Source organism: Doryrhamphus excisus, linkage group LG3, assembly GCF_037039965.1.
Source record: "Doryrhamphus excisus strain RoL-2023G ecotype Guam linkage group LG3, RoL_Dexc_Guam_v1.1, whole genome shotgun sequence".
NCBI classification, from domain to species: domain Eukaryota; kingdom Metazoa; phylum Chordata; class Actinopteri; order Syngnathiformes; family Syngnathidae; genus Doryrhamphus; species Doryrhamphus excisus.
Window position 1 is genome coordinate 12,063,723 of NC_136359.1, and position 23,971 is coordinate 12,087,693.

The following is a 23,971-nucleotide window of genomic DNA, read 5'->3' on the forward strand; positions in this document are numbered from 1 at the left end:
TCATGGACTGTGTTACCTGCAAGCAGGGTTTCCCTAAACATGACCCATCAAGTATTGCTATGATGTTGACATACACTGTACATAATTTCATGATTAAACCACAGATAGCATACATTGACTACAAGCTTTTGTCAAGAAATTTTATGATATCTAACATCATAGATATAAATTAATTTGCATCCTGACCCTAAGTTTGGAGAAGACCTGCCCTACAGGATCAAAGTCATCTGGCTGATACATGGAACTATGATATTGAATAATACGTAAAACATTTAGCTTGACAAAACTTGTGATGGTATTGTACAATAACTGTAAACATGTAATTATTTAAGCTTAAAAAGAAACTTCCTGTTGCTAAAAGCTTTTTCTTCTCTACAAATGGCCTTTGCTTTCTTTTTTTCCTCCCCAAGTCTGTATATGATTTTATTAAATTATTGTGTGGATTTTTTGGAGTGTAAGATTTCGTTATTCCCTTTCTTAACTTGTGAGAATGTTCACTCAGTTCACTTCAAAGAAAGGACCACCGGATCTCTGGGCATCTGTGTGGAGTTTGCATGTTCTCCCCTTTCCTGTGTGGGTTTTCTCCGGGTACTGCGGTTTCCTCCCACATTCCAAAAACATGCTAGGTTAATTGGCGACTCCAAATTGTCCATAGGTATGAATGTGAGTGTGAATGGTTGTTTGTCTATATCTGCCCTATGATTGGCTGGCGACCAGTCCAGGGTGTACCCTGCCTCTCGCCCGAAGACAGCTGGGATAGGCTCCAGCACCCCCGCAACCGTCGTGAGGATAAGCGGTAGAAAATTAATGAATGAATAAAACAATTATAGTGCCTTACACTCATAATTACGATTGTTCCTCAACGCCTCACGGCGCAAGGGGAAAGGAGCAAAAAGGAAACAGAGCATGAAGTTATTCATTGCTCTGTGTGCATCATCGGAACAAATACCCTGTACGTAAGTTCACTTTTACACCACTGCAAAATGTTATATTGTTAAATACCCTCTCTAACAGTGTCAGTGTGTACCTAAATAAGTGTCCTATGTGTGTATAATTTCGTAGCACAAGCTTACTGGTCTCAGTGCTGGGCCATCGTTGGAGTGGGTGATCCAAGCTGTGAGGGCTGTGGAGGATGATGGTGATGCACCATTACAGTGAATGATACTCCTGTTAGCGCTCTCCAAACGGCCTCTTCAGAGAGGAAAGGTGTGGACGTGATGTGGGAACGAGGCCTCCCCATTCTCGTGTTTTATATTTGCAGCTCCGTCATCTGACAAATTGGCCACTTTGCAGATAGAAATAGGAGCAGATTAAACCAACGCGGCCTCTGGAACTGAAAGATGGAGGTTAATTGTCATCACATATTTATTGTTCTTTTACTGACCTTTCGTTGCTGATGCTGCTGACATTTACATCATAGGAAGATTCTTGCATATTATTATTATTATTAAGTTATAGACCTACTTATGCATAGTGTGTAGTACCATATCGACTCATATATTGTATAAGGCTTTATTTAACCCCCTAGAAAAGTCTGAAAATGGTGGGTCGTCATAGGAGCTTCTAGGAGGAGCTTCCCTCCTGAGACTGCTGCCCATGGGAACTCTGAATTAAAGTGACCCAGGCAGAACTTACACCCAAAATATGTTAACAACTTACATTGGAAGATGAACATGAACATGGAGTCTGACCAACTAGTACAACAAGTCCAGTTGCAAGGACGGCCAAAACAAAATAAATGGCTGAGCCATTCGATGAGCTTGTGGGTGGTCTACAGGAAAACAAGCTTCAGCTTGAGCGGCCTATTTTCCGCTTCATCGTAGTGTTTGACGGAACTCCTTTAAAAATATAGCGTAACATTGTTTTGGGAGGGTAGAAACTACAGCTGACCAAAACTGCCCTTTGAAAAAATGCAGGGGACATGTCCTCTTTGCCCCCACCCCCAAATTCCATCCAGTGAGTAAGCTTCACTACTGAATAAATTCCAACAACAAATGGTATAAATGTGATCTTTATCCGTGATCTTATTCAGGAAATGTATTTGTTGGAGCTTTTTAAAGATCATATTATCTATGTGCTGCTAATATTTTAGTGCTCTGTTCCAGAGTGGACAGATGATTAATTCATGTTCCTGCCGCCTTAACGAGGTAATGCCTATGAGTGGGCAGGAGGGAGGCGGCACTCAGCCACGCTTTGATATCCTTCATTTAAGTCTGTGTCAGCCATTAATGACTTCTTTCAGATGGGAAACCAGCATCATTAACGCTTTCTAAAAAGGGGAATGAGGAGAGAGCTTGAGGGGACTCAGTGTGTGTGTTATTGTTTTATCACGTTATGTGGAACACTTTGTAGTGTGGGGTCCGAACAGCAGAATGCAATGTCACTTAGGCTACTTATTCCTGCTTTTTCAGATCATTCATTCATTCATTCATTCATTTTTTACCGCTTATCATCACAAGGGGGTGCTGGAGCCTATCCCAGCTGTCTTTGGGCGAGAGGCGGGGTACACCCTGGACTGGCCGCCAGCCAATCACAGGGCACAAAAACAAAAACCCATTCACACTCATATTCACACCTATGGATAATTTGGAGTCGCAAATTAACCTAGCATGTTTTTGGAATGTGGGAGGAAACCGGAGTACCCGGAGAAAACCCACGCATGCACGGGAAAACATGCATGAACTCCACACAGAGATGCCTGAGGGTGGAATCAAACTTGGGTCTCCTAGCTGTGAGGCCTGCAAGCTAACCACTTCACACCGTGCAGCCCGGTTTCAGATCATCTGTTTTTCAATGAAAGTTTTATTATTAAAAAAATCCTCCAAACCTACATGGCCCTGTGTGGAAAAAGTGAATGTAAAAGTACATCAGATAAGCAGTAAAATATGGTGGTGGTAGTGCGATGGTCTAGGTCTCTTTTGCTGCTTCAGGACCTGGAAGACTTGCTGTGATAAATGGAAGCATGAATTCCGCTGTCTACCAAAAAAAAAAATCCTGAAGGAGAATGGACAATGATCCAAAACACACCAGCAAGTCCACCTCTGAATGGCTGAAGAAAAACAAAACGAAGACTTTGGAGTGGCCTAGTCAAAGTCTTGACCTGAATCCTATTGTGATGCTGTGGTATGACTTAAAAAAGGCACTTCATGTTGGAAAATCCATCCATTCATTTTCTATGCCGCTTATTCTCACTAGGGTAACGGGTATGCTGGAGCCTATCGCCAGCCAATCATAGGGTGGAAAATCCTCCAATGTGACTGAATGACAACAATTCTGCAAAGATGAGTGGGCCCAAATCCCTCCACAGTGCTGTAAGAAACTCATTGCAAGTTATTGTAAAGGCTTGATTGCAGTTGTTGCTGCGAAGGGTTATTAGGTCCCTAATAATCACTATTATCACTTTATCACATTATCACTTTTTCACACATGGTCATGTAGCTTTGGATTTAGTTTTTTTTACCCCTTAATAATATGTATATTTTTCAATTTTAACCAGTTTTGTGATTTCATTGATTGATCATAGTGAATAATATTTTTCCCATTAAAAAAAAGCAGGAAAATGGCACACAAAGCAGATGCACAAATTCTGAGAATTCTGTGATTTGTGTTAAATTCCCCAATGCAAACATCCATTTTCACCCAAGCTATTGTATGAAGCACTCTCCTGCTCTGCAGCTTTTCATGCCTCTACATCCATTCTGTCACTCCACCACTGTGGTAAGGGAGGAGTCAAAAGGTCACGGCAAAGTAGAGCGAGCTGGATGTACCAGAGTGTTGGAGGTCGCACACAGAGTGGAGGATTGTGTATTTGCTAAGACAAACAAGAGCAGCCATTTGAGTGGAGGTCACAAGCACGCTGACGGAGCGTTGGAGGAGAAGTGAAATGAACTAAAAAGCTCTCGTTTTGAACACTCTTCAGCCCACTCGGACAAACGTACGCTGCCTCTCCATGGAGTACTTGGGTCAGAAAGGATGTTTTTTTCTTTTTTTTCCAGCTTTTAAGCTAATGCTGATTTCCATTTAAAAAGCTCTTTAGTTCACATTTATAAATGAGAAATGGTTATAGCGGTGTGGAATTTTATTTGAAGGGCTTTTTATTTGAATCACTGTCACACTCGCATGAATCCTATACATATTTCAGCCAGATGTATTTACATTTAGCAGGGTCAAATAAACAGAGTTAGCATATTTACACAGCACATTTATTTTTATTATGTTTATTTGTATGGAACTATGGATTGGTTAGTTAAATTAGATAATTTTGCTAGAATCTGGTGCAAGTGTTTTGTTGTACTAAGCCTAATGTCTAATGTCTATGTCTCCTAATTGATAAACAACATCCGTTAATTAACATGACTGCAGAAAGTTTGACGACATATGGCATACTTTTGGGTTATTGGTTTGAAAAAACTAAAAAAATTAGTTTGTCAAATATATATATTTGACCTATAATACCATCATAAACCATGTAACACGTGGGTGATCATTTGTATGTGACACTTATATTATACTGTATTAGACTATAAGTTTTGCAAGAGCCTATACCCCGTGCTTTGTCGCCATCTCGCGGCGATATTTCTTAATACAAGTAGTTGCTCTATAACTCTAATGTTTTTCAATCATTGCACTCATCAAAGTATTCCCATGCAACACTGAATAAAGACTGAATTGCTGTTGTGTCAAATGTGAGATAATACTTTCTATTTTATAATAATTAACAGTGAGCCTAATGATTTCAATGTAATTATCATCTGCAGCCACCAGGGAGCAATATCGGTTTTCATTGGTGCTGAAGATAACCAAGAAGAAGAGCATTGCTAGGCTAGCTAGCGAACGCCAGAGTCGAAAACTAAGCATTAAAATGCTGCTTCAGACGGTCAAACCGTTGCTTTTCCGTTGCAGGAGCCTCCCGCTGGCTTGTAAGAGGTCGTACTACGCCGACAAAGTTGCCCGTCTCGGTTCTCAGCCCGATAAACACTCCACCGACTACCAGGTATGCTAGATGCTAACGCCAGCCAGCCCTTGAGGCTAACAGGCATCCTTGCTAATAAACTGTATGGTAGTATGTTAGCAAGGGCTTTTTAAAAAAAAAAATGCCTAACCTTAAAGCCATTGGAGATGACTTCAGTACAATTATACAATTATCAATTTTTGTGCAATTATGTCGATGCATCGATGTTTTACACTTAAAACGCCTTTTATTGCCTTCAACTCACAGTAGATGTCACCTAGTTTTCGCTACCTGTCAGTTAACCTCTATAAATGTCACACAAGGCAGTCAACATAGACGTGTAAATTACAAGTTGACATTAAACACCGATCTTATGTTCATGCACAATATACACATATCGAAATGCCCAGGACACAAATTCATAATAATACATATCATATAAAAGTTGTGTGCTGAGTCTCATCGTTTGTTATTTTTCTTTCAGGAGAACTATGAACGAATGCAAGCTCTTGTTGAAGAATTGAAAAGCCGCACGGAAAAGATTAAATTAGGTGAGTGGTTCTGCGAATGATCTTGACACGTATGAGAATGCACCCCATAGTCCACATTGATGTCACGTCCCCACAATGTAAAGACATACAATATCTCAAAGCATCCATTTTTATTACTGTATACATCTTTTGAAGGGATAATATAGTGGTGTCATTTGCAATATCAGCTGCAGAGAATTAATTCAGCGGGCAAAGGGAAAGGGCAAAGGTTGTCAATCTCTCGCCTATGCTCAGCTCTTCAACGTAGACTTCGTAGACGTAGACGTAGACGTAGACGTACCAAATCTGATGTATAATGTGATGATAACATGTCCTTACAGGGATTTCGTTGATGCAATGTAGTGAAAAGTGGTCACATAAATGTCACTCATGTTTATTTCTGTTACGTTTGCAGGTGGGGGAGAAAAAGCTAGAAAACTTCATACTTCCCGTGGTAAACTCTTACCCAGAGAACGTATCGACAGACTCCTGGACCCAGGGTGCTGTTCTCTTTGGACGCTTTCTTATTGTCTTCACACAACACATTTCATTTTTATTTCTGTGCTCAGAAATCTGCTATTCTTTACTGTTGACTTATTCCTGTTTTACAGGACTCCGTTTTTAGAATTTTCCCAGTTTGCAGCGTACGAGTTGTATGGAAAGGAGGAGGTGCCAGCAGGTGGTATGATTACAGGGATTGGACGGGTGTCAGGGTAAGCCTTATTACTGTTAGGCATCTAGTTTACATACATTCTTTTGCATAGTCTTTAATAACTCCAAACACTAATTATTTTGATAATTTATTGTTGGTAATTGTAAAATGACACAAGGGTCAAACATGTCATAATAATATCTATAATTACCAGGGTTGAATGCGTCATCGTGGCCAATGATGCAACAGTCAAAGGGGGGACTTATTACCCCATCACAGTGAAGAAGCATCTTCGTGCACAAGAAATAGCTCAGCAGAACCACTTGCCCTGTATTTACCTAGGTGAGGTTTCACTCGTATTTGTTCAGTATTTGGACACTTCGGCCAAACAGATATATTAGACTCACTTGTTGCTTTATAAAACGGGGCTTTCATTTCTGCAAAATCTGTCAAATGTAAAAACTCAGCATGTGGACTGAAAATCCAAAGAATAAATAAATGTTTTTTGTGTGTAATGTGAGATCTCCTCACCACATGATGTTTTGATGTCATCAGTGGACTCAGGGGGAGCCAATCTTCCCAGACAGGCAGACGTCTTTCCTGACAGAGAACACTTTGGACGCATTTTCTTCAACCAGGCCAGGCTGTCATCCCAGGGAATAGCACAGGTAATACAGACACTTAATGTTTTGCATTTGCATCTCTATCATGAGGTTATTGATGTATGATGACTATAGTAAATATTGGGAATTTCTTATGTTAACAAATAGTTTTGTCTTGTCTGTCCTTCAGATTGCTGTGGTGATGGGGTCCTGCACGGCTGGAGGAGCGTACGTTCCTGCCATGGCAGATGAAAGCATTATTGTCAGGAAGCAAGGAACTATTTTCCTCGGAGGACCTCCACTGGTTTGTCATGCTTCTACATGAGTTAATATGATGTGTTATGTTTGTCATAATAATAATTTAGCTTAATCTAAAAGTGTGTGTTGTTTGTAGGTCAAAGCTGCTACTGGAGAGCAGGTTTCTGCTGAGGACCTCGGGGGTGCTGATCTTCACTGCAGGTTAAAAATAACACTACTTCTTGACGTTCCCTGTGCGTATTTGTGATGCTTCTCTTTATTTAACAGAAAGTCTGGTGTGACTGACCATTACGCTTTGGATGATAACCACGCTCTTCATTTGGCGCGGAAGGCCGTACGAGGACTCAACTACAAGAAAAATATTGAGGCAAGTCCTGTGACTGCAGGAGTGTGGCACATGTCCAGAAAATAAGCTAATGTCAAGCGTTATACATATATTATTTTAGGTTACTACAGAACCAACCGAAGCACCTCTTTACCCTGCAGATGAGCTCTATGGCATCGTTGGAGACAATCTCAAACGGAACTTTGACATCAGAGAGGTATAATGAAGTATTTTTCTGTTCATTGTTTGAAAAGTTCCACGTCGTTACTATTTTTCACCAATTTTAAATAAGCCTCAGAGTGTATTGGAAAATGTGTTGGCCAAAATCTAGCCTTGACGCTAAAATTTTGACAGTTTCACAGTGCTTTTAATTGGCCTCAATTGGGAACAAACTGCTTTAGTGCGTGCTTGTGTGCAAGTGTGTGCGTGTAGCTTTTAATGCTAATGAACTGTGAAGCACTACAGTCATCCCTTGCCACTTTTCAGTTCGAACATCGTGTCCTCATTCGGCCCCGGTTTCTCAAAAATGTATTAATTCATAAACTGCTGTTTGTGGTTGACTAGGGCCTATTATTATTTTTGTGTGCATATTAAGCATGTTTTTGGAATGTGGGAGGAAACACAGAGAAAACCCACACACAGATGCCCAAGCGGAGGTCTTCCAGGTCTTCCCAATCTCGGGACTGGTCAAAATGCTATCCACTGTTCGGCCCTTAAATACACATACGGTATAATGGATTAAAGGATTAAAGAACTGTAGTACGCTGGCCACTAGGTGTCACTAGTAATATGCACCAGACTTCATTGCTATCAACAATTATTTCCGTTTTGAATGATCTCACAACAGGCACAATAATAATAATAATCCTAATAACAACACAGGCTACTGTTGTGGCGGTATTCTTTCTCTTTCGGCTTTTCCCTTTAGGGGTCGCCGCAGCATATCTCCTTGATCTTCCGCTGTTGTGGCGATAATCCTTCTAAAACTCAACTCTGAATCCTCAATGTCACATCCCGTCCACATGTCTGGAAGACATTTATTGAAACACACATGAACACAAGTCTTATTTATTCTTAAATTGCTTATTTTCCTCTCATTATATCTAATATATTGGGGAATATGAGTGTAAAGGTGACTATGTGGGTGTTTCTGTCATGCACCTCCCCCCCAAAGGAAATAATTTTTTTTTGTGATAGCCCGATTTGAAATACTAGACAAACTGATAATATTTAATTTATCTGAACTGTACAGACTTGTCTGTTGTTATCTACATATTACATTGCTGTGGGACTAAGAATGGTAGGTGGAATATTAACCGGCTGTGATTTCAATGAAGCTTGTGAAGTCATTATGAGCTCTGATGTTGCTCTCGTTGTTTAATTAGGGATTGATATGCTACGCAGGGAAGGAGTGACATAGTGTTAACTGCATTTTGCTGACAAAAAATGTCAATGCTATGTGGTCTACATTGGTTCGGTTCTTTATAAAGGGAAAATCCTGACATTTTTAGGCGGATATGGGGCTGATAATTATCGGTGGTGACTTAATAGGGTATTACATTTCTTATTTCTCATTGTTCACATGAAATATATTTTTATATATATTTGGAATGTAGGTTATTGCCCGAATTGTGGATGGAAGTAAATTTGATGAGTTCAAGGCATTCTATGGAGATACGCTTGTGACAGGTATGTTTCTCTTTCTGAATGAAGCACCAAATGGAAATCTACAATTTGCATTGCTGTTATGTGACTTTGAATATTTCCCTGCAGGATTCTCCAGAATTTTTGGTTACCCTGTTGGAATAATTGGCAACAACGGAGTTTTGTTTTCAGAATCTGCAAAAAAGGTGACTATTGTTTGTGTAACTCAGTAGTGCCTTTAGTCATGTGAAAGTTTAGAAAGAGTTTCCTAAAAGCGTTCGCCAAGTGTCAAGGACTTAAAGACCTTAGCCACTGTGCTTCTTGCAACAATGAATACCAAGCGCATGGTCCTAATAGACGATTTGTTCTGACCCATTTTAGTGCAGGTGCTGGTACAATAAGCTCTCTAATTGCATTTGTCCTGGCCTACTGCTGAGCGCCCAGAATGGTATCGTAATAGCGTTGGATTTGAAAGGCGCAGACCATTTTCATTCAACATTGCTCACTTAATTTGCCAGGCAATTCTGCCATGAACAGAGCTGAACTATAGCCGTCCTTAAAACGGATGAGGGGCTGAATGTGTTATTTCACTGCACTTCACTGCAATTTGAATTTGATTTTTTTGGGGAGTGGGGGGTGTGTTTTATCAGCATGATAAATGCGACTGGCATGGTGCTTCAAATATGCCCGCCAAGCGCATCTAAGGAAAATCAATACTGCACTCGCATTTGGAGATGTCATCACTGAAGACAATGACGACCTTCTGTCATGCTAAATGCTTCACTCCACAAAGCTGTTTGTGTTTGTGAAAGGCTGCCAAGAAAAGATTGGATTCATGTTATTGTGAAATGACGCGACTGATCATTTGTCTGTCACATCATCTCCTACTTTGTTAACATTCTAATTAGAAGACAATGGCTAAACAAAGAGTATGTCTAGACGGTTCTTTTTTTGAATTTACTCTTTTTTTTTACTTTTGTTTTTTTAGGGGACACATTTCATTGAGTTATGTTGCCAGAGAAACATTCCTCTTCTATTCTTACAAAACATAACAGGTGAGCTGATGTTTATGTGTTTTCATGTGTTGATGTATATCGGTATTCACAAAATACACCCACTGAATACATGATTAGGTATACCTGCACAGTCTAAGGTCAAAACCTTTCAAATCCTTTTGCATAATAGAATGCATGGGAAAATCCAATGGTGTCCTGTGGGTTTCACTGTGCTTGTCTACAAACTTGGATTTCCTGTTATGGTTGCCCAAAGTGCTTCCCAAGTATGAACTTTATAAGGAAGTCCGCCTCTCTGTGACATCACAAAGGAACTGTTTTACCACGCCTTTTCAAACCGACCTTCTTTCAGGACTGACTTCCAAATGCTCAAATCATTTAACACGAGAATACAACATTCTAACTATATTTATAAGTCAGAAAAGTGGAAAAAGCATAATAGGTCCCCTTTAAATTACCTAAGTGTCTTTGAACGCAACTCCTCATGACTCGGTTAACAGTGTGATCCAAAGGTTCTGCTACTGCAAAAACAAATACTCAAGACATGTGTGGTATCTTTTTAGCTTTAGTTACATTTTCAGTGGAGCTGTTAATACATACAAAATAATACACCGTGTCATGTACAGTTTTGTTCATAAAATACAATAAAAATGGGCATTTTCCACACAGTTTCAAATGGGATTAATTTAAAAACTAAATTAATTAAAAATGTTTAATCATTTGACAGCCCTAATTATCTAATCTCATTACATTGTGTTCATTTTGTAAACACAATACTCCCTGTCAGGTTTCATGGTGGGCAGGGAGTATGAAGCAGGAGGAATTGCCAAGGATGGAGCAAAGATGGTTACTGCCGTTGCTTGCGCCAATGTACCCAAGATCACGGTCATTATCGGCGGCTCATATGGTGCAGGAAATTACGGCATGTGTGGCAGAGCCTACAGGTAGGGTTACCTGGAGTCTTCTTTTTGTGTGGGCTGCATCCAAATTATGTTTTAGGAACAGGAAATGACTACCCAAATGTTCCAACATCAAATACCTGTGTTTATATTTTGTCACTTTTGGCAGCTCTTCATATACTACAGAAACGGTTAACACATCAAAAATACGCTAACGGGCACATCTTCTCATTTCACAGCCCTAGATTCCTCTACATGTGGCCCAATTCCAGGATATCTGTCATGGGTGGAGAACAGGCTGCCACAGTCCTGGCCACCATCACCAAGGATCAACGAGCCAGAGAGGGAAAGGAGGTAATGTGGAGCACTGATGGCCTTTGTTAGCCAAAAGCAAAAACATAATGGCTACCTTTCTGTAATGCCTTGACAGCTTTTATATAAAGATCTAATTACTTAATGTTGTAATGATTCTAATTAGTGCTGTCTAAGGCTTCAATTAAAATGTGTTAGCTGTACTGTGAGGGATGTGTCAAGGGCATTAATAGCTTCAGAATGACACCTCAGCTTGGCACTGATTATTAAAACGTTACAGATTTTCATTTTTATTGCACCCCCCATGACCATCATGACCATCTGCAAGACTGCCCTCGAAGGAACAAAATTGCTGCTACTTTTTAAATTAATGCCCTCGTCTTTAACTCAGTATCCTAATTTCTTCCCTCTGAAAAGTTCACTGCAGAGCAAGAGGCTGCCATGAAGGAACCCATCGTGCGACGTTTTGAAGAAGAAGGAAATCCCTACTTCTCCAGTGCTAGGTGATGTTTGACCTTTAGACATTTAATGTTATGTTGCTGGCACTTTGCAGTTAGAGTGGATGTCGAGAAGTCTGTTCCAGGACGCTAGGCAGTCTACATATTGATCGCAAAGCAGGTTTTTATCAACAAAATGTTGCCATTAAAAACATTATCTTATCATACAAGCCTTTCTAATATTTGAATGTCATAAGTGTAAAACTAACTAAATAAAACTAAACTAAAATTACTCAAGCTTGTGGCAAACGTGGATATGATAAGAAAGAAAGGTCTGCCAGCTTCATGCGATGCTCTTATGATGATCTTACGTATGATGAATATTTTACATCCATGTTTGTGTTTGAAGTGACATGCATTCATGAATTCATTGCTAAAGCCTCAGATTATAGTATTAATTTTGTGTGATGCATTTGTTTTTCCGCAGACTATGGGATGATGGAATTATAGATCCTGCTGACACTCGTCTGGTTTTGGGACTGAGTCTGAGTGCAACACTGAACGCACCGATGAAGAAAACACGTTTTGGAGTGTTCCGAATGTGATGTACTGATTGAACCGATCAGTGTGACGTGTATAGTACTTGACATAGGTTCACACATAAACAAAGGAGGGATAATACCGGTAGCGCAATTATTTTTGATGATTGTTTTTATGGGGCCAATAGTAATTTGTGCCTTAACTGTTACAATATGTAAATGCTTCTACTATTATAAAACTAAATATTTTGAGTTGTTCAAACAGAAGATGACCTTTTTTTCTCAGTAGCATCAGTGTTGAAAGCTCATCTTTTTCAGGAAATATCTGAGAGAGGAAGCAGTTATCACAAGGGGGCGCTGTGTAGCCATGACTATCCTCATGAAGCTTAACGAGGCAATACATGAACTTGGCTGTTGACAGAATATAGCCGCCTTGGGGGAGCATCTAAAAAGGTGTCTAGAGCAGAGACAGAGGTGGGTTTGTTTTGGTTTTTTTAAATTTGAGTTAATCTTTTATTTTTTTTCTTGACTGTTTTGTAATGGTGCAAATATTGTGTCCTAACAGCAGGGTGGTAGCACCGAATCTGGGGCCCCTGTACAAAACCCTGTCCCCCATACACACACACAGTAATTATTGTGTACATTCGGATGAAACCTGCTTTTTTGCTCTCTAATCGATGGTCCTTGAAGGCATCACAGTTATGTGAAACTTATACATCACTTATAGTTTTTTCCCCATTCTTATATCATTATATTGTTCTCAAGTGTTGCCGCTGTGTGTGTACAATTGACATTCAAGTAAAAGAAAACAATCTTCATACCATGACAATCACCCATCCCCGCCACTAAAGGTTCTTCCATTTTGTATCTTGTAAGTTCATCTGGTAAAATGAACATGTTAACATAATAGTAATAATAGCAATAGTGTTTCCTGAACACTTGGGTTCCTGGAGACTTGGGACAGAAGCTGCTGGTCAGGTTGCTATAGATTGAGAATTTGGAGCAGAAATAACTTCTAGACCCCACTGTGTGAGACGGCGAGTGTGTGAAATGAGTGCCCACCCACACACCGCCTCCTCTAGCATCTAGCACTGATTTTTAAAGCCGGTTTACTGGCCATCCCTTCATCCTCTTCCATCAAATGTACCCAACGGGCGACATTGAAAATGTATGAGACTAAAAAAAGTTTTATGGAAATAAGGTAACTTCATACATTTAAAAGTAAGAAAAATCATTATGGTCGCCTTTTCTGCTTTCAGCGTTCCTCCCAAAAGACTAGGAGGAAATCCTTTAGGACTAATGTAAAATTGGACCATTGGTTGGTGTAGTGTCATGTCACCTTTTCCCCCTCCATCATCTTGAATTGGCTCCACCCCCTGATGTGCATGACCAGTGTAAGTGGTATAGAACATGAATGCATACTATTGGAGAAGGGACTACAATAGTCTCTATTGGCCCATGATTCACCCTTCCACTAAGTTTCTGTACTTTGCGCTGGCTAGGTTTTTTTTTTTTTTAGAATCCTGCTGACGGAAGATGGATTAGCGACCATTGCACAAGTCCAGTCCAAAAGAATGACCCCCCCCTTGACAAATCCTATACTCGAATTATTGCTGCTGCTTCTCTGCATTCATCCACTAAGCTTCAAGCAATCCTTAGCTGGTAAATTAGAGCTCCTATTTGGTTGTCCATGCATGATACCATGTTTAATGTATGTCCCTTGGTCCGTGAGCTCCTTTGCTCCCTGACGAAATGTACTCAGACAATTATGACTCATATTTAAGTCACCTAGCAGCAGACTAAAAATAATCCTGACAGCAAGTGAGTCAGTGTCCACTTCTTGGAGAAAGCTTGATTGTTCTTGGATACAATTCTATAGTACAGGACCCCCCTCTCCCCCGTCCAGCAACCCATTATATTATCTCAAGGGACAACAGGGATACACTTTAGAGCAGTCTATGTACAGCTTGTAAAGCAGTATACAGTCAAGGAAAACATTATCTTCAATGTATTTGTTCACTTTAATACCTGCTACAACTAAAGGTTGTTTTTACAAATATAATAAAAAAAATAGCTTGTAAGAGTTTAAGAGCGTATATCTTGCCATTGCCATGGTTTTCTTGATAATGACCAAAATCACTTAAGTTCTTATGTTAATCGCAATGGCATTACACTGCCAAACACAGTGCTTTCAGGCATTGTGTTTTGTTCATTGCATCCTTCAGGTAACATACCTGTATTGGTTCCAGCCATTAAAATGAACACAAAATTGAACAAAACAAAGGTGAGCTAATCTTTTTTTCCATGACTGCAGATTTACGCTGACTCCAAATAGCTAATGTTGCCTAAAGAGTTGGCAACACAAGTGAGTACACAACACAGTGAACAATATTTCTTGTGAGCACCATTGTTATCTAGCACTGCCTTTTATCCTCTTGAGCATGGAATTCACCAAAGCTGCAGAGTTTGGTACTGTAATCTCCTTCCACTTCTTTGTGATCACATGACTGGAGCTGGTGAATGTTTGGCACAATGTGCTCCTCCACCTTCTCTGGAGAATGTGCCACAGATGCTCGGACATTGGTCCCTCCATTCCCTTCGGCTTTTTCAGCAAGGTACTGTGTTTGTCTTCATAAACCTGTCATGTGCCCCAGTTTCCCCTGCAGGTCAGAATCCTACCGTGCATGTTGGATATTCGCATAATGAATCAGAACTGTAGCTCCCTAGTGACAGTAGAACCCAGATCATGACACTACCACCACCATGTTTGACTGGAGGCATGACACAGTTATCTAGCGACTCGCTTGTATTGCCAGCGGTTGTTTTATTATTGTTGTCTCATTTTCAGTAGATAAGTCAATACTGCTATACAAGCTGTACACTGACTAAAGTATATACAAGATAGTATTGTCCCTTGAGAACATGTACTGTAATGAACAATGGTTACAAACAAAAGGTAAAATCTATCCCAAAATAGCTCCAATTACATTTATACTTCAGTAATATACCCTGCCCGGCCAGGGTATCAAGTACACCTGTACTATATAAAGATGTTCAGAACAAGAGCAAACACAAGGCTCACTATGCCAGTTATGGCTAATATTCTGGCTTCATGAGTGGAGACACAGACTTGGAAACACCTCTGAGTATGATAGCCACTACGCAGTAGATGTGCAGTATGATTAATAACTGACTGTATTTGACTCATTGTATTTCCCTGGTTGCATTAGTATGTGTGCTTTCCGCAAATGTCCAACTGTCCCAGAAATCAATATATTTTATTGAAAGCCTATGATTAACATATCACGCACAGTGTTGTCAGAATGTAGTCATCATAGTTACAAAGATGATAGATACAGTATTGTGGTACAAAATTAAAAGGCTGTCTCCTTGCAATAGTAAACTTCGTCCATCTCTTGTCAGCGTGCGCGCGCCTGACGTAGCCGCTGCTGCAACCCGACGTTGCCCCCCCCCCCCCCCCAGACTGACATCACCGACCCTCCAATGAAAATCTCTTCTCCTCCGTAGCCTGTCGAATCAAAACCCAACCAGCAGGCGGTGTGCTGGGTGACGTCATGCACTAACAGCTGGTCGATGAGCCACCAAAAAAAAAAAAAGGATGTAAAATGTAAAGCGGGCACAGCAGCGAGCTGTGAGCTGCACCGCGGCTCGAGCCCACAGCCACGGAACACTCGGAACCATGTGGATCATCAGGAGGAGGAAGATGCTGCTCTACATCGTTTACACTTTCCTATGCGCTTCTGGAGGTGAGTGCTAATGTGTGTGCGCGCGTGTATTGTTGGCGCTGTCCATCTACTGGTGGTACTGAAACGGACCCGTGATCCGCTCCTTGTTGTATCCTGTTTCGAACCCTGTACTGCACCTATGGAGTACCTTCATTGTAGAGATTCACTGGCATGTTACACCACTACATGCCAACTACATGCTGACAACTGACACCCATTCTATTGTCTTTATTTCACTTATTTGTGGTGTTTGATTACACATGATTCAAGTTGGCACAATTTGACTGACATTCTTATAAACAATCAGGTGGATTTACGATTGGATTATTGCTGCAACATAAGTATAAAAGCATTGTACTCCTCTGTAGGCTAAATGTAAAGGTGTTTTTCCTCTATCACCATGTGAGACCCAAGCATGAAACAAAGACGTCAGCTGTCACATTATCCTTAGCGGTACCTTCTTTGGTTTTCTAGTTTTGTTCCCGCTAGTTTAAAGACAACACGATTTATTACGAGCTTTGCACTACTTTTACTGTCTGTTGAAGGTCTAAAGTAGCCAAAAAGGGGGCTCACTCCCTCCGAAATATAGTATGTTCCATTGTGTTGTGCTTATTCACTCTGACAGCAGAAGCTTTTGCATTGTTTGAACCTAATTTTGTTTATACCCAGTATGTATGTATATACATATATTAGAATTAGTATATTTACTGTATATACAGTAAATAATATACTGCTACTGTCCAGTATAAACAACATGTAAGTCCAAATTGTGTTGATTATCCTGATAATTTTTAAGAATTAAAAATGTCATTGTCATTGGAGAGCGACAATATTTATTAGTTACTGTATATATGACTATATTATTGTATCCTATCCATTTTTACTTGTACAGCACATTTAATCAAACATTTCCAGAGATCTGCATGTAGCTCCACTACTGATAAAATACACCAAAACATAAAAACTGCAAATAAAATAATAATACTAACATTTTAGATTATTTTGATTTCAATGTACACTCTACTGACTCTCTCCACTTAGGCATCTTCTCAATATTTGTTATTATACATTCCAATATACTGTAACACAACAATTTCATTGTGCTTTATTATCTATACAACCGTGTTTTTCTTTGCTATTATATTGGATCTCATTACATTGAGGCATACCTAATGATGTGACCAATGGGTGTCAATACACATTCTGGACAATGAATAATGACCATTAAGTCATTAAACATGACACAATTGAGCCCCACCTACTCTAAGTCATTCTTTTCTATTTGTTTATGATTTATGAGGCTTTTGACCAGCAATTGTTCATTGGCAGCATTTTAGTGTGATGATGCAGCTTTGTGCTGTCATGCTATGTACTGCAGATTGTGAAAAATGCTTCTCTGATCGTATGATAATAGATTATTGCTGGTTTTGTTTGCTTTGTATTTTTTTCTTTAAGTGGTGATAAATTGCGCCTGTCAAATATTAAATGTGTCCATATACAGAAAGTGCACAGTTTTCCAATGCCACAACTACCAACGCCTGAAAACACTAGAAACCAGTGTATGTATTGTATATGCTAATTATTGCTCACTGGGATTTGATCTGGTATGAAGGTTGTGTGATACTCTGACTGTCTTTTATTGCTGTTTGTATTGTTTTAGTATTATTTTATCATTAAGTGTATTCATTTATTATTGTACATTTTCTGTACATTCGTTTTTGTTTATATATGTTAGCTGTGCATGGGTCAGACCTAAAAAAAAGAGTGTAAATGACAAAACAACAGAACAAATGAGACAACACAGAACAGGTGGTGAGACAGGAGGTGGTGGAGCATAGCTGGGTTGGCCAGGTCAGATGGAGGAAAGGTGTCCCGGGAGAGAATACGACACAGCACTATGCAGGTGACGAGCAGACTGGGAGAATGTAGAAAATAAGTCCTTGGGAGGCATTAATCTATACAATATTATATGTGCTTGTTGTGCTTGTAATGAAGTAAAACTGGTTTTGGAGGGTGTCAGTAAAAATAATCACTGAAACATGGCAGTAATCGCAGTGCTGCCTTCAGGGGCATGACTAAATGTTGGAATTAGTCAAGCTGTAGGTCGTAGAAAGGATGAAGACGTGTTGGGAATGTCTTCATTTCGTTGGTAAACAAACTTTATTTTCCTGTTCCTTGGGATTAAGCCTCATTATCATACAGTATACAGTGGTGTGACAGTTTTTGCCTCCTTCCTGTTTTATTTATTTATTTATTTATTTACTGCATGTATGTCACACTTAAATGTTCATCAAACAAAAAAAATAATATTAGTCAGTGACAACACAAATGAACACAAAATGCAATTTTAAAAGAAACTTTTGACTATGAACGTGGAGGAAAAAATGAACCTAAAATGGCCTGTGTGGAAAAAGTGTTTGGCATTTAAGTTACCATACATAGTTCCTTGCCTGATGAAGTACTGCATCTTCTACTGCATCATCTACATCTTGAGCTTAAAGGGGAACTGCACTTTTTTTGGAATTTTGCCCATCCTTATGTGAAACAAGGACACATATTTCTTACTTTTTCTGCGTATTATTACACAAGAAAATTTGTTAATATGAGCTAGCTAAGAATGGACATCAGTGAAGAAAACCTCTAACAGCATTGCATGGTTTGATACATATGTATACTGTGATCATGCATTAACACATACACTGATGATAACATGTAATAGTTGCAGTATCTTGTTGTATTTTGTTGTTTTAAAACACTATAGAAACTTATTTCTCAGCGGCTTGATACACAGTCTTCTGCTAGTTCCGTCAGCAAGAGCAGAATAGTTAGAGCGACAACACTTACAATGTCTGCTCTCATTGGGATGGCTGTGTCTTCCAGCACAAGACGTGTGTTCCAGTCCTCAGGTAAAAAAATGCTGACGGCAAACCAGCATCTTGTTGGATGTTGATCGTGAAATTGAGAGCTGGGTATCCACTCTTCTGTAAATGACGCTGAGATGAGGCTTCATGGTGTCTGCTAGATAGAAATAGTTTTTCATGTTAGCTGCTACGATAATAATATCGGTTTTTGGTTGGTTAATATATGTCAGTTATGCAAATGGAACACTGTTGACATTTTTTGAGGGGCTTTTTGTGTGATGGCTATAACTTCAAAATATGTATTTCCTATGATCGGCATTGTTAGCTAGCTCATATTAACTTGTATTGTTGTGCTAGAATACACAGAAGAGGCAAACAAATATGTGTTCATTGTGGATGATGAGCAAAATTCACCAAAAAAGTGCAGTTCCCCTTTAAATGGGACCTAGTATTGAGTTGTAGACTGGTCTAGAGCAGCTACACACGATAACCTGCACAGAAAGCTTTCTAGATCTTCCAGAATCCGCACCTATCCCAGCTGTATTTCCCTGGATTTATTTATTGGATAATATATGATAATTTATTCCACCCATTTGTACAGTTTAGCTTTTACAACGCCCATATCAGGAAGTCTGGCACACTGTGACATCACAGAGAGCCAGTGTAAGAAAAAAAAACGATGGGTCCATTTAACTCTTATATGGATGTACTCCACTGTGTGTGCACATATGTATTTACCACATTGATAGTATTCATTTAATGACAAAGCAACAGCCCTTACACAGTAAACGTACAGACAGCTCTCTGCGTTTGCTGAGATGAGAGCAAAATAAAAGGGAGCTTTGTAGCTGGGATCAGACTTTAGCTCTTGACAACAAGATTTCTTCATTCTCTGGAGTTTCTTGGGCTTTATCATTCAAGGTTACATCCGGCAGAAGAGCATGTGTGTGTTGTAATTTTTCTCCTTTTACGAGCAAGCATCACAACACACTGCTGAGGGTGGCTGGATTTTCTTGGCTCGGTGTTCCTATCAAGTCCAATGGAAGACATCCTCATATTTTTCTATTAATGTCCATAGGCGATGCAGTATAGAGCAATTAAATGACTCACATGCAGTTTTTGCTGTTCTTTTTGCCCACCTGCTGGCTGAGCTCAGTGCCAGTTTGGCTCATGGCAGATTACACCTGTCACTTGATCTGCTGCTGCTTTTATATGCAGAGCCTCAGCTGGATGTAATCCAAGGATTTGACATTAAGCAGGATGCCTGAGCGCATGCACACACAGATGTCTTAAAAAAATAAGTCTAGGATGATGAACAACAACAAAAAAAACCAAAGAAGAACACTGCATTCATCTCCTCACCTGTTGTTCTTTCTTTTGTTTCCAGATTGCCTTTTTGTGACTGAATACTTCACCCGAACGCCTCGTAAGCTCAGTGCTTTCAACTCCTTCGCCAGTGTGGAGCTGTTTCACTTCAATGTGCCTGATGACACCATGATGGCCGTATGGAACCTCATTACCTTCAAAGAACAAGGGGGCACCTTTGGAGACCGCTGCCCCAATCGCAATGTGACTGTGTAAGGCAGCGACACGACACTTTGTGTTTATGTTTGAAACTTTTGCTTGAGACCATGGGATGCACTTTGACCTTGAACCTGACCCTTGTTATTGATTGTTAAGACTTGTGCGGTCACTGTTAGTGTAGTGGTTCACTTGACGGACTTCCATGCAGCCAGCGTGGCTTCCTGCTATTCATGCACTTCCATTGGCAAAAGGTCAGTTAAGGTTCCAAGCTTTGTGTGTAGTGTGAGATTGGTGATTTCTGAAACATTTCAAGAGACACGGTTAGAAGTTAGATACATAAACCACCTTCACTGTTAATTCCGAAACATGAAAGACCATTATATGGTATAAAACAACTTGTATTTTTAAACTTTCATAATCATTTGGGGCGCATGAGAAAGTGTAAGGGAAAACATAGCTCTCTATGACCACATGGTTGTCTATTAACAACACAGAACCCAAATTGTAATCTCTGTAAGGAGCGAGCTGCTCAGCCAGCATGACATTGTAGCTGTTGGATGCTGACCACTCATGATACTTCAAATGCAGATACTGCCATCGGGAAAAGTTAATTTAAAAAGGTTGCCTCCACAGCTGTTCATGCAAATGTTTTTTGACACAGCACTAATTAGACACCCCGGCAGTTATTTGCTTTTGTCGACCACGCACATTAACTATGGGAGCAGTTAATTGAATAGAGGCATTAATTGGAGCATTTATAGTAAATTTGTTCTCTTCCATTGTTGTGGTTTCTTAGCATGTCTCTTTCCGACTGGCGTGTTCAATGCGGCTTGTTTTTTTACAGATCTTATTCAATTATACAGATGTACAGACGACAGTGTGTGTCCTTGATGTTGCTGTTTGCTGAAATAACCTGTAATAAACAATAAACATATTCTGTGATTGACAGGTACTTCAGGTCTGGCGCTCCACCAGTAATCAACCCTCTGAACACTCATTTCCCACGGGATATGGTCGTGCCAGGATCTTTTGCCGTCACTCTGACCTGGACCCTTCCGAACCGCACCACTGGGGCGTTCAACGTGACCAGCCCGCTCCCTGGGGACTGGTTCTTGGCTGCACATCTACCCAAGGATGAAGGAAAGATCTCAGTCAAAGTAATTGATAATAATGATAATAACATACAGTACAGCGGTGTGAAAAAGTGTCATACGCAAATAATGATGAAAGGTTTTAAATTATGCTCAAACTAATCATCTGCATCACACAACGGTAGGAGAGTTGTGCACACACACACACACACACACACACCAAAGTTGTACTGATGTCAGTAATTATGTTAAAATGAATTATTATCCCTAATGAGTTGTTGCTTGGTGACAACACAATCGCAGCTTATGGTCACTATTATGAATGTAAAAGCTCATCTGCTGCTGACCTTAGTAATCTTTGCTACAAAAATATGGAAATAGGTAGCCATAATAAGACGGAAAACACATTTTACGGTACAGTCATTTTCATAAATAAACCAATAAGATGCTGTCACAGCAACACAGATGGCAGATTTGGGTTGATGATCATTAATTTGGGATATTAGAAGCTCATTATACTGTGTATTGTGAGGAAGTGTCAGGTGTTGTTGCTACTGTCCTCCCACTCACATCCAACACAGCCATGTCTCTCCTAAAATAGTTTCACACATGACTGCTTTTATGATTAGGCGTCATCACTTTTGTCACATTTATAAAGCGCTAGTGTGCATAACACATGGCCAGGGGGAGGAGCAGTCATTAATGTGACTGTGCGGTTATTCATTTTCATCATGCATCAGTCTATTCAGGCATTTATGAGCTATGCTTTGTTTGGACCAGTGTGATCGACTGGCTGACCTCATGACTCAAACACCACCACGCCTCCAGAAACACAATGATGCAGCATCAGCAGCATGCTTGTGTTCCACCTTGCAGTGTATTAACAAACATTGATACACATCTAGATAAATCGATTCAGTCCAAGCATTAAAAACATTGATCTCGGTGTTTGCTCCAATGTTGTTGCAGGATGTTGTTGCACTGAAGGAGACACTTTATCGTGAAACACTTATCTATCATAATTAAATGACCAAGAAACAGAGCTTTTTAATGTACTGTCCTTTACTATTTGAAAAAAACACTAGTAAATTACATCATTATTATGAACATGCTCTATGTTAATGGCAAGCACTACAGTATCATTGCCAGATGATATGTGAGATTTTTTAAAAATTGTATTGACTTTTTGCACAAGTCAATTTAAAGTTGAGATGATGCATTGATGGCCAATGATGAAAGTGATAGCATCCAATCAGATCGCTCTAATATCATTGCTATACTGCTTATAAACACGCCGCCAAAGGCGAACTCCTCTGTCCATTCATCTTGAAATGTACGATACTCCTCATCTTTCTGTCTTTTTGCCATCTTCTTACTCAAAACTGTTTGCGTTAGCTAGGCGCCAAGTTCACCTCTTGACCACTCAATCATGCATTAGCATCTGACCGGAAACTACCGTAAGGACGGCTTTTGCCAATATATATGGACAAAAGACGAATAAAAATACATGATTTTGTTGAAATGCTAACAAAAAATGAAATGACATTTTTTTTGTTTGGCCTGCGCGCTAACCACTTGGTCACCTTGCGTGTTAGCATTTCAACAAAATCATGGGTGGAGACACGGATTTGATTCCCCACTTGGCCATCTCTGTGTGGAGTTTGCATGTTCTCCCCATTTGAAAAACATGCTAGGTTAATTGGCGACTCCGAATTGTCCATAGGTATGAATGTGAATGTGAATGTTGTTTGTCTATATGTGCCCTGTGATTGGCTGGCGACCAGTCCAGGGTGTACCCCGCCTCTCCCCCGAAGACAGCTAGTATAGACTCCAGCATGCCTGCGAACCTCATGAGGATAAGCGGTATAGAAAATGAATGAAAATGTAGTGTTAAGAGAGACATTAAGAGAGCCACAAATAGCTCACGAGCCATACAGTAGGTTCCCGACGCCTGCTTTAGATGCTCCCTTGAAAGATACGTGGAGGCTGATCTCCAGTATTTTTGTGCAAATGTAGTCTTTTTTAATTTGACATACTTAGTTTGAAATCCTTATTTCTATGTTTGACCTTAACACAAAAAGAAAACATCGTCCAGACTGATCTTTTTTTATTGAGATTAGCATTCTAGCTTGCGCTGCAGAGCCTAAAGAGGCAGAACCAAGTGTGAAGAGTTTTTCTTCATCTCATCGCGTCCGTCCATGTGGTCACATCAACACCAGCAGATTTCCATTTCAAGCAATTTACCTACCGCAGCAGTCACCTCTGTTTGCTTGTGCTTTCCTTTGTGGTCTCCAAAATATTCCCCTGCAGAACACACAAATCACAAATGTCATCAGAAATTGCTTCAGACGTGCACTGGGTAGGTTTTGAAGATGCCAATGATACACGGCGTAGATGAGAAACACATAGCTTCTTCCCAATTCTGCTCTCTGAAGCAATTTTCCGCCAATGATGTGATGCACACAAAGCAGGAATAAAGCATACATCAGTGCTGGCAGACACCTATGAGCTGTGATAAATCCTGATGTATTCTTTTGTACCATGAATGAAAAGCAAAATCAAGGGGTGATGTTTCTCTCTTTTCAGC

The 23,971-nt window shown here is 40.0% G+C and overlaps 2 protein-coding genes across 2 annotated transcripts in view; both read left to right on the plus strand.

Annotated features, from left to right (window-relative positions):
- Window positions 1–4,772: 4,772 nt before the first annotated feature.
- On the plus strand, window positions 4,773–14,460 carry mccc2 (methylcrotonyl-CoA carboxylase subunit 2). Its single transcript, XM_058070810.2, has 17 exons — window positions 4,773–4,993; window positions 5,436–5,502; window positions 5,897–5,981; window positions 6,093–6,194; window positions 6,348–6,475; window positions 6,689–6,801; window positions 6,926–7,039; window positions 7,130–7,194; window positions 7,261–7,360; window positions 7,440–7,535; window positions 8,935–9,007; window positions 9,092–9,168; window positions 9,951–10,017; window positions 10,763–10,919; window positions 11,114–11,228; window positions 11,604–11,689; window positions 12,111–14,460. The coding sequence occupies exons 1-17, from the start codon at window positions 4,862–4,864 to the stop codon at window positions 12,226–12,228; spliced, it is 1,695 nt and encodes a 564-aa protein (XP_057926793.2). The 5' UTR covers window positions 4,773–4,861; the 3' UTR covers window positions 12,229–14,460.
- tmem8b (transmembrane protein 8B) overlaps window positions 12,594–23,971 on the plus strand; it is a 41,885-nt gene continuing 30,507 nt past the window's right edge. Inside the window, exons 1-4 of the mRNA XM_078789660.1 lie at window positions 12,594–12,636; window positions 15,691–15,929; window positions 20,157–20,346; window positions 21,243–21,450. Of these exons, the coding sequence (XP_078645786.1) occupies window positions 15,863–15,929; window positions 20,157–20,346; window positions 21,243–21,450 (465 nt within the window). The 5' untranslated portion in view covers window positions 12,594–12,636; window positions 15,691–15,862. The remainder of the gene's footprint in view (window positions 12,637–15,690; window positions 15,930–20,156; window positions 20,347–21,242; window positions 21,451–23,971) is intronic.

Coding starts and splice junctions, on each gene's coding strand:
- mccc2 (XM_058070810.2), top strand. CDS start 4,862: ATGCTGCTTCAGACGGTCAAACCGTTGCTTTTCCGTTGCAGGAGCCTC. Junction 5,503..5,896: donor CACGGAAAAGATTAAATTAG/GTGAGTGGTTCT, acceptor TTACGTTTGCAG/GTGGGGGAGAAAAAGCTAGA. Junction 9,008..9,091: donor TGGAGATACGCTTGTGACAG/GTATGTTTCTCT, acceptor ATTTCCCTGCAG/GATTCTCCAGAATTTTTGGT.